The sequence below is a fragment of the Chaetodon auriga genome, chromosome 21 (assembly GCF_051107435.1).
Source record: "Chaetodon auriga isolate fChaAug3 chromosome 21, fChaAug3.hap1, whole genome shotgun sequence".
Taxonomy (NCBI): domain Eukaryota; kingdom Metazoa; phylum Chordata; class Actinopteri; order Chaetodontiformes; family Chaetodontidae; genus Chaetodon; species Chaetodon auriga.
Genome location: NC_135094.1, coordinates 3,990,390 through 4,005,309, shown reverse-complemented (window position 1 = coordinate 4,005,309; position 14,920 = coordinate 3,990,390). Strand labels below are relative to the sequence as shown.

Sequence of the window (14,920 nt, the reverse complement as noted above, 5' to 3'; positions counted from 1 at the left end):
CTAGAATCAATGACGAGAGCTACTTTCAGCTAATACTTGACTGAGAACCTGAAGGGATTTTTAATTTTCACAGCTAAAAACGAACCATTTTCTGGAAGCCAATGACATTAAAGCTACAGTGTACAGAGCCTGCATGCGTCATTGCTAACAAGATTTTTAAGACTGGTAGGTGAAGAACATTTGTAGCCAGAGCTAAAACTGCAGCGGTTGTTATTGAAACATGTAAATCAGTGAATACATGGATCAAGGCTGAAGGCAAGAAACCATGAGGATTAACATTAGAGCCCGAGAAGAGCTGTATTTGTACATAAGGGTGAGAAACTGCGTTAGCCGATGAAGAGGCGCAGACACGGATGAAAAACTCTGGAGGCACAAATTTAATTTTCCATTTCTTTTATTTGAATGGTGATTTGTGTTTGACAATGACATTTCCAGTAGTATCGTGATTGAGATCCCAGTCTCCTCAGCTTGATGTGTACATGTTATTCAAATATCATTTTATTCTAAAAAAAAAAAAAAGGAACAAAAAACTATATTACCTGAGTGTTTTTTGTGCATAAAGCATTTTGGAAGTTACATTTGACGACTCATTTCTGTTCTCCTGTTCCTGTCTTTGAACTGAGACCAACGTGGACTTTGCAGCGTCGGACTTTTTCCAGACGCTTCACTTTGTTATCCAAAGCATAGAAGGGGATTGATGTCAGACTGTGGCATGAAGGTAAATGTTAGAATTAAAAAAATAGATATTTTATCAGCCTTCAGTGTTTTTGGCTCATCTGTTTTGTTGCTCTTGTGAGTTTTAAAGCTGTGTTCTTTATGTTTAACAACTCGGGGGCAGCGGACGAGCAGACATGTTATCGCTGTATGATATAAAGCTGTTACTTGTTATCAAACGGTGGCTTATTTCCTTGCAGACTCACAGCAACATTCACCTGGAGTCATGTTTTTGGTGACCCGCTGAATGAAGTCAGCATTCACTCTGTTTTAGTCTCCAAATAACCCTGAGAGGAATATTCTGGCTCTGTGCTCGTTGAATGTTTCGCTTTAAATGTATATTTCCTCATTGAAATGCAGCAGCTTTATGTTGGTAATTGTGCACATAGACCAAGTGTTCATTTCCTGTAATAAAACTGAATTACTCAGCCACAGCGGACCCAAAACACGATTCAACATTTTTTACATCCTGCCCTGCATCAAGCTTCAGGCTGCAGCTATAAATCTGTCCTACTTCCACCTGACTGCTCGGTTTATTCAACAGACGGAGCGCAAAGCGAAATCAAACACGGCAAATTATCCACAAACGTTCGCAAGTCGCGTGATTGAGACAGCCAATCGGCTTCCGAGAAGGAAGAGAAATTAGAAGTAATATATCTGCTCGAAGACGCTGTTGGGTCCGGTGTAAACAGGACTGTAGTTGTAGATCAGTGCTTTGTTCTCATCCGCGTCGGACTCAAATTTGTGCGAGTTCTTCCTGGCTGTAAAGACAGAAAACAAAACAAGGATTACACAAAGGCTCCGTCGTGCAGCCGGAGAGCCGAACACGACGAGTGTTCGCACCTTCACTGACGATGAAATCGGCCATGTAGAAGGTGGTCTTGACGGCTGAAGGCGAGTGTGGAATGTACGGCCTCGTCCACTCGAATGCATTCTTCTCCGGGTGCCACTGCGTCCCATAAATGGGGTAATCGTACGCTGCAGAGAGGCGAGGGAGGAGAACGTCGTTACAAACGCTTTTTAAACCTTTTGGCTGATGAGGCGCTGCCTCATTGTAACTAGCGTACCTTCCATCGTTGACACGAACTCTATGTTTCCATCCGTATTAGTGGAGAGAACTTTGTAGAAGCTCCTCAGATTCTCATTTGCGTTGTAAGTCTGAAAGGAAGCACCAGGAAGCAGAGTGGAGGTTAACTATATATATATATATCATATAACCTGCGGGTCATGTTGGTGACCGAGGCCTTTTCTCATCATAACATCACCACAGAATGACGCACCGACACCGCCAAACTCCACTTGTGAGAGTTTTCTGTCAGCGGCTGAGAAGCCAGATCCTCCATGAGCTCAGCTGGGAAGCCTTTAAACAGCCTGCTGTCTTTGGCCTCTGGGGATGAGTCGTGACATTATGATCATTATTTCAGAACAAAGATGCACATTTTCACAAGATAGTTATCCTGTAAAGTATAACTCTGCAGCTGCATCCTGAACATGGAACCTGATCAAATAAAAGTCTCCTAAAATGTTGATAAATGAGCAAAACTGCAGCACTAAAATGGAGATAATGCAGTGTTCAGTGGAGAAAACATGTTCATGTTGTGTTGCTCCACCACTATCTTCACATTACAGCACATCTGTCCATCTAATCATTATGTTTAGATAACTCTTCAAGGAGTTTCGATGGATAATGTAGAAATCAGGTGTAGCTTGTGGTTATAATCAGACATAACTAGTTGTGGTCATGTTAATTAAAAGCAAACATTTCCTAACTCATCAGTCTTGTTCCTGGACTGTCAGAGCTGCAGCCGACAGTATTCATGCTGCTGATTTAACATTGAGGCTTCCCTCTCATGGATCAGTCGTAGGTGTATTAAGACAAAGACGAACCCTCGGTGAAGTGCAGCGGCAGCGACACACCGCTCGTATTGGTACGTGACAGGATGGACTTCCCACTGGTCAAATAGGCCAGCTGCTCAAATCCCAGACAGGTGCCCCACACAGGAAAGTAGTCGCCTCTGCTGTTGGCCTGAAACATCACATCCAGCATGCAGCGTCATTCAGCATCGACACACCCAAACCTCCTTACTGCTGTTTCACACCTTTACCTCTAAAGCCAGCTCATAGAAGATTTTTGCAGCCCTTTGATAGCCAGATGAGTAAATGCTGGCGCTTCCGCCCGGGAAAAGGATCCTGTTGACAAAGACGGAGTCACGATTCGCAAAGAAACACTGAATGAAACGTTCTGTTTCTTCAAAGGGGGTGGACAAAATAACAGGAAACGTGACCGTGTGATGTGCCTGCAGCCTTCGGACGTGTTTGAACTCAAGAGTTTTGCTTTACGGCTTTGCACATTACATAATTCATACACCCCATAATTAATAACATATCAGCACAATGCTGACATATTATTAATTATCATATCTGACCTTCGGCTTTCCTTTTGATCTATTATCCAACCTGTGACATTTATATGCCCCTGTTATTAAGCTTTATTAAGGCTGATAAATGGAGCTGAATTACGCAATGTGGCGAGGGTTAAAGTCCTGACGACAATAGCAAATCTTTGGAAAAGTTCAGTGTTAACTTTTATGAGACAGACAGCAGCCTGTCAGCAAATGTTCTGCTAATGTTCGAACATGTCCTCAAACGCAGCACGGAGGCTCTGACTGGTTAACGGTACTGTAACTCACTCACCCATTAATGGAGTCGAACAGCGTCTTATACTGCTCCGGTGTCTGGTTAATCCTGTGGAAACAAGAATAAAAGTGTCACTTCAAACACACTGATGTATAAAGTGTGTAACACCTGTTCTCAGGTGCTGCAGGTGAACTAGCTTTATAGACAGACTCACATGACAGGGACAACCCTCGCTCCCGCAGACTCCAGGAATTTAACGTAAGACGCAGCGATGAGAGATGTTTGATTTGGTTTCGGGGAAGAAGGTTCTTGAGCCAAAACACCTTTTATGAGACAAACACGCGCAGTTTTAACTCTTACAGGTAGTTACGTGACTCGCCAGGTGTGTCTTTACGCAGGCTGTCAGTTAACAGTTACGCTCGTTAACTAGCTGTCAGTTGACTTTAGTCTTTACTGTCTACTAAATGTAAGATAACTAAACTGTTAGAGTGAATAACGCGTTAATAAACTTACCAATGATGGGTTTGTCATTTCTGTTGGCCGAGGAAGAAAACGGGAGGCACGAGAGACAAATAAAAAACAAAAACAGCATCATTGTTCTACGATTAACACCAGACGCAACTCACTCGACTTTTGCCATCCCGCCGTCGCTTAGCGACGTTTTTGTAGTGATGTGCGGATCGATACTGAAATATCGATACCTCCGATACCAGATCTGTATGCTCTAAAATCGATTCTCAAATCAAAATATCGATACTTTTGATACTTCAGTCATTTGAGGTAATGTATTTCATTAACAGGAGCACAGTGGAAAGTAACTAAACTATTGAGATTTTGTCTAAATGGCACGCGATTGGTGGGAACTACTTTTTCTTCCGCCTGGGTAAGTGATGTAATGTAATGTGGAAGCGCAGCGGCACACTGCTCAGTCAGTCACTGAGTGTCAGGCTACAGACACTATGGCTCAGCGGAAGCAAAGTCATGTGTGGAGTTATTTCAGCTCCACAGACAGCCAAGACGCGGTTTGCGATATCTGTGGAAAAACAGTAAGGAGTTGTGGCAACACAACAAACCTTGTGAAACACCTCAGGTTAAAGCACAACACAGAATAGGAGGCATTTCCGGTGAGGCGCAAAAAAGCCTAGATTTATTCAGGTAAGATTTCCAAAAGAATTGATCATTTAAAGTGAATTACATAGACTAGATGTCATTAAATTATACAGAACAATAGACACAGAAAAAAGCGCTATGTTGTTTTTTTTTAACGTTCGTTTGAGCCAGTTTTATCCAACACAGAAGCACCAACTTGTTTTAGTCACTGTGCCTTACTTTGTCAGAACACACCCTGCTGTGGGATTACACGTACGAACTACAACAAGGCCAATTTTATAAGAACAGTTTTACGTTTTGGCGAATGAGCTTATTCCTGCTGTCACGTCAGATGAGAAGATTCCAAGATCACCTTGGCCTGTTAATTATGGAGCAGCTGCTTTGCTTAGCTTAGCTAAGCGTAAAGACTGGAAGCGGAGGGAAAAGTTAGCCTAGCTCACCAGTAGCACATTATACTGTAACTGTACCTCATGAAGACTCCAAACCGCAGTTTTCTGGGGGTTATGACCTGGACTATTTCTTGGCTGGGAGCAGTAACTTCCTGGAGCTAGGCTAGCTGTTTTCCCTCTGCGTCCAGTCTTTATGCTAAGCTATGCTAACCTCCTGGATTTCGCTTCACATCTAACAGATAGCGGAATCGATCTTTTCATCTGACGCTCAGCAAGAAAGCGAATAAGCATGTTTCCCAAAAAGGCAGCTATTGTTTTAAAGCTACAGCCTGAAATAGATCGTTACTAGAATCAATGACGAGAGCTACTTTCAGCTAATACTTGACTGAGAACCTGAAGGGATTTTTAATTTTCACAGCTAAAAACGAACCATTTTCTGGAAGCCAATGACATTAAAGCTACAGTGTACAGAGCCTGCATGCGTCATTGCTAACAAGATTTTTAAGACTGGTAGGTGAAGAACATTTGTAGCCAGAGCTAAAACTGCAGCGGTTGTTATTGAAACATGTAAATCAGTGAATACATGGATCAAGGCTGAAGGCAAGAAACCATGAGGATTAACATTAGAGCCCGAGAAGAGCTGTATTTGTACATAAGGGTGAGAAACTGCGTTAGCCGATGAAGAGGCGCAGACACGGATGAAAAACTCTGGAGGCACAAATTTAATTTTCCATTTCTTTTATTTGAATGGTGATTTGTGTTTGACAATGACATTTCCAGTAGTATCGTGATTGAGATCCCAGTCTCCTCAGCTTGATGTGTACATGTTATTCAAATATCATTTTATTCTAAAAAAAAAAAAAAGGAACAAAAAACTATATTACCTGAGTGTTTTTTGTGCATAAAGCATTTTGGAAGTTACATTTGACGACTCATTTCTGTTCTCCTGTTCCTGTCTTTGAACTGAGACCAACGTGGACTTTGCAGCGTCGGACTTTTTCCAGACGCTTCACTTTGTTATCCAAAGCATAGAAGGGGATTGATGTCAGACTGTGGCATGAAGGTAAATGTTAGAATTAAAAAAATAGATATTTTATCAGCCTTCAGTGTTTTTGGCTCATCTGTTTTGTTGCTCTTGTGAGTTTTAAAGCTGTGTTCTTTATGTTTAACAACTCGGGGGCAGCGGACGAGCAGACATGTTATCGCTGTATGATATAAAGCTGTTACTTGTTATCAAACGGTGGCTTATTTCCTTGCAGACTCACAGCAACATTCACCTGGAGTCATGTTTTTGGTGACCCGCTGAATGAAGTCAGCATTCACTCTGTTTTAGTCTCCAAATAACCCTGAGAGGAATATTCTGGCTCTGTGCTCGTTGAATGTTTCGCTTTAAATGTATATTTCCTCATTGAAATGCAGCAGCTTTATGTTGGTAATTGTGCACATAGACCAAGTGTTCATTTCCTGTAATAAAACTGAATTACTCAGCCACAGCGGACCCAAAACACGATTCAACATTTTTTACATCCTGCCCTGCATCAAGCTTCAGGCTGCAGCTATAAATCTGTCCTACTTCCACCTGACTGCTCGGTTTATTCAACAGACGGAGCGCAAAGCGAAATCAAACACGGCAAATTATCCACAAACGTTCGCAAGTCGCGTGATTGAGACAGCCAATCGGCTTCCGAGAAGGAAGATAAATTAGAAGTAATATATCTGCTCGAAGACGCTGTTGGGTCCGGTGTAAACAGGACTGTAGTTGTAGATCAGTGCTTTGTTCTCATCCGCGTCGGACTCAAATTTGTGCGAGTTCTTCCTGGCTGTAAAGACAGAAAACAAAACAAGGATTACACAAAGGCTCCGTCGTGCAGCCGGAGAGCCGAACACGACGAGTGTTCGCACCTTCACTGACGATGAAATCGGCCATGTAGAAGGTGGTCTTGACGGCTGAAGGCGAGTGTGGAATGTACGGCCTCGTCCACTCGAATGCATTCTTCTCCGGGTGCCACTGCGTCCCATAAATGGGGTAATCGTACGCTGCAGAGAGGCGAGGGAGGAGAACGTCGTTACAAACGCTTTTTAAACCTTTTGGCTGATGAGGCGCTGCCTCATTGTAACTAGCGTACCTTCCATCGTTGACACGAACTCTATGTTTCCATCCGTATTAGTGGAGAGAACTTTGTAGAAGCTCCTCAGATTCTCATTTGCGTTGTAAGTCTGAAAGGAAGCACCAGGAAGCAGAGTGGAGGTTAACTATATATATATATATCATATAACCTGCGGGTCATGTTGGTGACCGAGGCCTTTTCTCATCATAACATCACCACAGAATGACGCACCGACACCGCCAAACTCCACTTGTGAGAGTTTTCTGTCAGCGGCTGAGAAGCCAGATCCTCCATGAGCTCAGCTGGGAAGCCTTTAAACAGCCTGCTGTCTTTGGCCTCTGGGGATGAGTCGTGACATTATGATCATTATTTCAGAACAAAGATGCACATTTTCACAAGATAGTTATCCTGTAAAGTATAACTCTGCAGCTGCATCCTGAACATGGAACCTGATCAAATAAAAGTCTCCTAAAATGTTGATAAATGAGCAAAACTGCAGCACTAAAATGGAGATAATGCAGTGTTCAGTGGAGAAAACATGTTCATGTTGTGTTGCTCCACCACTATCTTCACATTACAGCACATCTGTCCATCTAATCATTATGTTTAGATAACTCTTCAAGGAGTTTCGATGGATAATGTAGAAATCAGGTGTAGCTTGTGGTTATAATCAGACATAACTAGTTGTGGTCATGTTAATTAAAAGCAAACATTTCCTAACTCATCAGTCTTGTTCCTGGACTGTCAGAGCTGCAGCCGACAGTATTCATGCTGCTGATTTAACATTGAGGCTTCCCTCTCATGGATCAGTCGTAGGTGTATTAAGACAAAGACGAACCCTCGGTGAAGTGCAGCGGCAGCGACACACCGCTCGTATTGGTACGTGACAGGATGGACTTCCCACTGGTCAAATAGGCCAGCTGCTCAAATCCCAGACAGGTGCCCCACACAGGAAAGTAGTCGCCTCTGCTGTTGGCCTGAAACATCACATCCAGCATGCAGCGTCATTCAGCATCGACACACCCAAACCTCCTTACTGCTGTTTCACACCTTTACCTCTAAAGCCAGCTCATAGAAGATTTTTGCAGCCCTTTGATAGCCAGATGAGTAAATGCTGGCGCTTCCGCCCGGGAAAAGGATCCTGTTGACAAAGACGGAGTCACGATTCGCAAAGAAACACTGAATGAAAGTCTCTTCAAAGGGGGTGGACAAAATAACAGGAAACGTGACCGTGTGATGTGCCTGTAGCCTTCGGACGCGTTTGAACTCAAGAGTTTTGCTTTACGACTTTGCGCATTACATAATTCATACACCCCATAATTAATAATATATCAGTCTAATGCTGACAGATTATTAATTATCATATCTGACCTTCGGCTTTCCTTTTGATCTATTATGCAACCTGTGACATTTATATGCCCCTGTTATTAAGCGTTATTAAGGCTGATAAATGGAGCTGAATTACGCAATGTGGCGAGGGTTAAAGTCCTGACGACAATAGCAAATCTTTGGAAAAGTTCAGTGTTAACTTTTCTGAGACAGACAGCAGCCTGTCAGCAAATGTTTTGCTAGTTTTCAAACATGTCCTCAAACGCAGCACGGAGGCTGGTTAACGGTACTGTAACTCACTCACCCGTTAATGGAGTCGAACAGCGTCTTATACTGCTCCGGTGTCTGGTTAATCCTGTGGAAACAAGAATAAAAGTGTCAGTTCAAACACACTGATGTATAAAGTGTGTAACACCTGTTCTCAGGTGCTGCAGGTGAACTAGCTTTATAGACAGACTCACATGACAGGGACAACCCTCGCTCCCGCAGACTCCAGGAATTTAACGTAAGACGCAGCGATGAGAGATGTTTGATTTGGTTTCGGGGAAGAAGGTTCTTGAGCCAAAACACCTTTTATGAGACAAACACGCGCAGTTTTAACTCTTACAGGTAGTTACGTGACTCGCCAGGTGTGTCTTTACGCAGGCTGTCAGTTAACAGTTACGCTCGTTAACTAGCTGTTAGTTGACTTTAGTCTTTACTGTCTACTAAATGTAAGATAACTAAACTGTTAGAGTGAATAACGCGTTAATAAACTTACCAATGATGGGTTTGTCATTTCTGTTGGCCGACGAAGAAAACGGGAGGCACGAGAGACAAATAAAAAACAAAAACAGCATCATTGTTCTACGATTAACACCAGACGCAGTTCACACGACTTTTGCCATCTCGCCGTCGCTTAGCGACGTTTTTGTAGTGATGTGCGGATCGATACTGAAATATCGATACCTCCGATACCAGATCTGTATGCTCTAAAATCGATTCTCAAATCAAAATATCGATACTTTTGATACTTCAGTCATTTGAGGTAATGTATTTCATTAACAGGAGCACAGTGGAAAGTAACTAAACTATTGAGATTTTGTCTAAATGGCACGCGATTGGTGGGAACTACTTTTTCTTCCGCCTGGGTAAGTGATGTAATGTAATGTGGAAGCGCAGCGGCACACTGCTCAGTCAGTCACTGAGTGTCAGGCTGCAGACACTATGGCTCAGCGGAAGCAAAGTCATGTGTGGAGTTATTTCAGCTCCACAGACAGCCAAGACGCGGTTTGCGATATCTGTGGAAAAACAGTAAGGAGTTGTGGCAACACAACAAACCTTGTGAAACACCTCAGGTTAAAGCACAACACAGAATAGGAGGCATTTCCTATGAGGCGCAAAAAAGCCTAGATTTATTCAGGTAAGATTTCCAAAAGAATTGATCGTTTAAAGTGAATTACATAGACTAGATGTCATTAAAATATAAAGAGCAATTGCGACAAAACAGCCATGGTGAACTCATAAAAATATATACCAGAAAAGATTTAAAAAAACAAAAACAAAAAACATTTTATCTGAAAAATATATCTGCTCGGCTATATTGAAAATGAGGCCGCTACCTCAAAATGCTTCAGAGTGTAAAATGGATCAATAAATTATTTAGTACTACTATCTTGTATTCTTCATGAAGCTATGATTTGAAATACACTACTTTTTTAAATTTACCTGACACATTAGGTGTATTTGCATAAAGTATCGGTATCGCCGATACCAGCCTGAATTTTACTCAGTATTGGATCAGAAAGGAAATTGGTGGTATCGAACATCACTAGAGATCAGGCTGGACGACTGGCCCGCGACAGACACGTGGTCCGTCTGCTGCGTCTGGCCGTGTTTGTCCATCACTCGGAGACCCCTGCTGCTGGAGCCCCAGATGCTCTTCTGGGGCCTGATGGGTGGAGGACAGAAAATGTCCTCATGTTGGACTGTGGTTGTGTCTAGTATGTAAAATAACACACGAGCATTCACTCGGCCGTTTCGGATCGATTTTCTTTCAGCGTCATGATGTTGGCTTCATCTTGTAGCTTATTTCGGCAGAATTCTCATTTTAAAAAAAAAGAAGAAAAAAAGCGCCATTTTTTTTTTTTTTTTAATGTTCGTTTGAGCCAGTTTTATCCAACACAGAAGCATCAACTTGTTTTAGTCACTGTGCCTTACTTTGTCAGAACACACCCTGCTGTGGGATTACACGTACGAACTACAACAAGGCCAATTTTATAAGAACAGTTTTACGTTTTGGCGAATGAGCTTATTCCTGCTGTCGCGTCAGATGAGAAGATTCCAAGATCACCTTGGCCTGTTAATTATGGAGCAGCTGCTTTGCTTAGCTTAGCTTAGCGTAAAGACTGGAAGCGGAGGGAAAAGTTAGCCTAGCTCACCAGTAGCACATTATACTGTAACTGTACCTCATGAAAACTCCAAACCGCAGTTTTCTGGGGGTTATGACCTGGACTATTTCTTGGCAGGGAGCAGTGACTTCCTGGAGCTAGGCTAGCTGTTTTCCCCCTGCTTCCAGTCTTTATGCTAAGCTATGCTAACCTCATGGATTTCGCTTCACATCTAACAGATAGCGGAATCGATCTTTTCATCTGACGCTCAGCAAGAAAGCGAATAAGCATGTTTCCCAAAATGGCAGCTATTGTTTTAAAGCTACAGCCTGAAATAGATCGTTACTAGAATCAATGACGAGAGCTACTTTCAGCTAATACTTGACTGAGAACCTGAAGGGATTTTTAATTTTCACAGCTAAAAACGAACCATTTTCTGGAAGCCAATGACATTAAAGCTACAGTGTACAGAGCCTGCATGCGTCATTGCTAACAAGATTTTTAAGACTGGTAGGTAAAGAACATTTGTAGCCAGAGCTAAAACTGCAGCGGTTGTTATTGAAACATGTAAATCAGTGAATACATGGATCAAGGCTGAAGGCAAGAAACCATGAGGATTAACATTCGACCCAGAGAAGAGCTGTATTTGTATATAAGGGTGAGAAACTGCGTTAGCCGATGAAGAGGCGCAGACACAGATGAAAAACTCTGGAGGCACAAGTTTAATTTTCCATTTCTTTTATTTGAATGGTGATTTGTGTTTGACAATGACATTTCCAGTAGTATCGTGATTGAGATCCCAGTCTCGTCAGCTTGATGTGTTCTCCTGTTGCTGTCCTTGAACTGAGACCAACGTGGACTTTGCAGCGTCTGACTTTTTCCAGACGCTTCACTTTGTTATCCAAAGCATAGAAGGGGATTGATGTCAGACTGTGGCATGAAGGTAAATGTTAGAATTAAAAAAATAGATATTTTATCAGCCTTCAGTGTTTTTGGCTCATCTGTTTTGTTGCTCTTGTGAGTTTTAAAGCTGTGTTCTTTATTTTTGGCCACTCGGGGGAAGCGGACGAGCAGACATGTTATCGCTGTATGATATAAAGCTGTTACTTGTTATCAAACGGTGGCTTATTTCCTTGCAGACTCACAGCAACATTCACCTGGAGTCATGTTTTTGGTGACCCGCTGAATGAAGTCAGCATTCACTGTTTTAGTCTCCAATAAACCCTGAGAGGAATATTCTGGCTCTGTGCTCGTTGAATGCTTCGTTTTAAATGTATATTTCCTCATTGAAATGCAGCAGCTTTATGTTGGTAATTGTGCACATAGACCAAGTGTTCATTTCCTGTAATAAAACTGAATTACTCAGCCACAGCGGCCCCAAAACACGATTCAACATTTTTTACATCCTGCCCTGCATCGAGCTTCATTGTTGCATCTATAAATCTGTCCTACTTCTACCTGACTGCTCGGTTTATTCAACAGACGGAGCGCAAAGCGAAATCAAACACGGCAAATTATCCACAAACGTTCGCAAGTCGCGTGATTGAGACAGCCAATCGGCTTCCGAGAAGGAAGATAAATTAGAAGTAATATATCTGCTCGAAGACGCTGTTGGGTCCGGTGTAAACAGGACTGTAGTTGTAGATCAGCGCTTTGTTCTCGGCCGCCTCGGACTCAAATTTGTGCGAGTTCTTCCTGGCTGTAAAGACAGAAAACAAAACAAGGATTACACAAAGACTCCGTCGTGCAGCCGGAGAGCCGAACACGACGAGTGTTCGCACCTTCACTGACGATGAAATCGGCCATGTAGAAGGTGGTCTTGACGGCTGAAGGCGAGTGTGGAATGTACGGCCTCGTCCACTCGAATGCATTCTTCTCCGGGTGCCACTGCGTCCCATAAATGGGGTAATCGTACGCTGCAGAGAGGCGAGGGAGGAGAACGTCGTTACAAACGCTTTTTAAACCTTTTGGCTGATGAGGCGCTGCCTCATTGTAACTAGCGTACCTTCCATCGTTGACACGAACTCTATGTTTCCATCCGTATTAGTGGAGAGAACTTTGTAGAAGCTCCTCAGATTCTCATTTGCGTTGTAAGTCTGAAAGGAAGCACCAGGAAGCAGAGTGGAGGTTAACTATATATATATATATCATATAACCTGTGGGTCATGTTGGTGACCGAGGCCTTTTCTCATCATAACATCACCACAGAATGACGCACCGACACCGCCAAACTCCACTTGTGAGAGTTTTCTGTCAGCGACTGAGAAGCCAGATCCTCCATGAGCTCAGCTGGGAAGCCTTTAAACAGCCTGCTGTCTTTGGCCTCTGGGGATGAGTCGTGACATTATGATCATTATTTCACAACAAAGATGCACATTTTCATAAGATGGTTATCCTGTAAAGTATAACTCTGCAGCTGCATCCTGAACATGGAACCTGATCAAATAAAAGTCTCCTAAAATGTTGATAAATGAGCAAAACTGCAGCACTAAAATGGAGATAATGCAGTGTTCAGTAAAGAAAACATGTTCATGTTGTGTTGCTCCACCACTATCTTCACATTACAGCACATCTGTCCATCTAATCATTATGTTTAGATAACTCTTCAAGGAGTTTCGATGGATAATGTAGAAATCAGGTGTAGCTTGTGGTTATAATCAGACATAACTAGTTGTGGTCATGTTAATTAACAGCAGACATTTCCTGACTCATCAGTCTTGTTCCTGGACTGTCAGAGCTGCAGCCGACAGTATTCATGCTGCTGATTTAACATTGAGGCTTCCCTCTCATGGATCAGTCGTAGGTGTATTAAGACAAAGACGAACCCTCGGTGAAGTGCAGCGGCAGCGACACACCGCTCGTATTGGTACGTGACAGGATGGACTTCCCACTGGTCAAATAGGCCAGCTGCTCAAATCCCAGACAGGTGCCCCACACAGGAAAGTAGTCGCCTCTGCTGTTGGCCTGAAACATCACATCCAGCATGCAGCGTCATTCAGCATCGACACACCCAAACCTCCTTACTGCTGTTTCACACCTTTACCTCTAAAGCCAGCTCATAGAAGATTTTTGCAGCCCTTTGATAGCCAGATGAGTAAATGCTGGCGCTTCCGCCCGGGAAAAGGATCCTGTTAACAAAGACGGAGTCACGATTCGCAAAGAAACACTGAATGAAAGTCTCTTCAAAGGGGGTGGACAAAATAACAGGAAACGTGACCGTGTGATGTGCCTGCAGCCTTCGGACGTGTTTGAACTCAAGAGTTTTGCTTTACGACTTTGCACATTACATAATTCATACACCCCATAATTAATAATATATCAGCCTAATGCTGATATATTATTTTCATATCTGACCTTCAGCTTTCCTTTTGATCTATTATCCAACCTGTGACATTTATATGCCCCTGTTATTAAGCTTTATTAAGGCTGATAAATGGAGCTGAATTACGCAATGTGGTGAGGGTTAAAGTCCTGAAGACAATAGCAAATCTTTGGAAAAGTTCAGTGTTAACTTTTCTGAGACAGACAGCAGCCTGTCAGCAAATGTTTTGCTAATGTTCGAACATGTCCTCAAACGCAGCACGGAGGCTCTGACTGGTTAACGGTACTGTAACTCACTCACCCGTTAATGGAGTTGAACAGCGTCTTATACTGCTCCGGTGTCTGGTTAATCCTGTGGAAACAAGAATAAAAGTGTCACTTCAAACACACTGATGTATAAAGTGTGTAACACCTGTTCTCAGGTGCTGCAGGTGAACTAGCTTTATAGACAGACTCACATGACAGGGACAACCCTCGCTCCCGCAGACTCCAGGAATTTAACGTAAGACGCAGCGATGAGAGATGTTTGATTTGGTTTCGGGGAAGAAGGTTCTTGAGCCAAAACACCTTTTATGAGACAAACACACGCAGTTTTAACTTTTACAGGTAGTTAACTAGCTGTTAGTTGACTTTAGTCTTTACTATCTACTAAATGTAAGCTAGCTTAGCTGTTGGAGTGAATATCGCGTTAATAAACTTACCAATGATGGGTTTGTCGTTTCTGTTGGCCGAGGAAGAAAACGGGAGGCACGAGAGACAAATAAAAAACAAAAACAGCGTCATTGTTCTACGATTAACACCAAACGCAGTTCGTTCGACTTTTGCCATCTCGCCGTCGGTTAGCGACGTTGTTGTCCACCCTTGTCCATGACACTTCCGGGATAGCTCCTTCAGAGTAAAAGCATCAAACGTGATCTCTAATGTAAACATTACATGACCCTTT

The 14,920-nt window shown here is 42.8% G+C and overlaps 3 protein-coding genes across 3 annotated transcripts; all 3 read right to left on the bottom strand.

Moving 5' to 3' along the window:
* Window positions 1-400: 400 nt before the first annotated feature.
* On the bottom strand, window positions 401-4,013 carry LOC143339628 (gamma-glutamyl hydrolase-like). The gene is made up of 9 exons (XM_076760957.1): window positions 3,865-4,013; window positions 3,566-3,674; window positions 3,409-3,459; window positions 2,820-2,904; window positions 2,602-2,740; window positions 1,995-2,101; window positions 1,782-1,872; window positions 1,558-1,692; window positions 401-1,475 (listed from the first exon to the last, which is right to left on the bottom strand). The coding sequence occupies exons 1-9, from the start codon at window positions 3,944-3,946 to the stop codon at window positions 1,357-1,359; spliced, it is 918 nt and encodes a 305-aa protein (XP_076617072.1). The 5' UTR covers window positions 3,947-4,013; the 3' UTR covers window positions 401-1,356.
* Window positions 4,014-5,595: 1,582 nt separating this feature from the next.
* Window positions 5,596-9,129, bottom strand: LOC143339945 (gamma-glutamyl hydrolase-like). The gene is made up of 9 exons (XM_076761507.1): window positions 9,048-9,129; window positions 8,749-8,857; window positions 8,592-8,642; window positions 8,015-8,099; window positions 7,797-7,935; window positions 7,190-7,296; window positions 6,977-7,067; window positions 6,753-6,887; window positions 5,596-6,670 (listed from the first exon to the last, which is right to left on the bottom strand). The coding sequence occupies exons 1-9, from the start codon at window positions 9,127-9,129 to the stop codon at window positions 6,552-6,554; spliced, it is 918 nt and encodes a 305-aa protein (XP_076617622.1). The 3' UTR covers window positions 5,596-6,551.
* A 2,250-nt stretch (window positions 9,130-11,379) lies between these two features.
* On the bottom strand, window positions 11,380-14,868 carry LOC143314470 (gamma-glutamyl hydrolase-like). The gene is made up of 9 exons (XM_076721499.1): window positions 14,679-14,868; window positions 14,436-14,544; window positions 14,279-14,329; window positions 13,700-13,784; window positions 13,482-13,620; window positions 12,875-12,981; window positions 12,662-12,752; window positions 12,438-12,572; window positions 11,380-12,355 (listed from the first exon to the last, which is right to left on the bottom strand). The coding sequence occupies exons 1-9, from the start codon at window positions 14,803-14,805 to the stop codon at window positions 12,237-12,239; spliced, it is 963 nt and encodes a 320-aa protein (XP_076577614.1). The 5' UTR covers window positions 14,806-14,868; the 3' UTR covers window positions 11,380-12,236.
* Window positions 14,869-14,920: the final 52 nt, after the last annotated feature.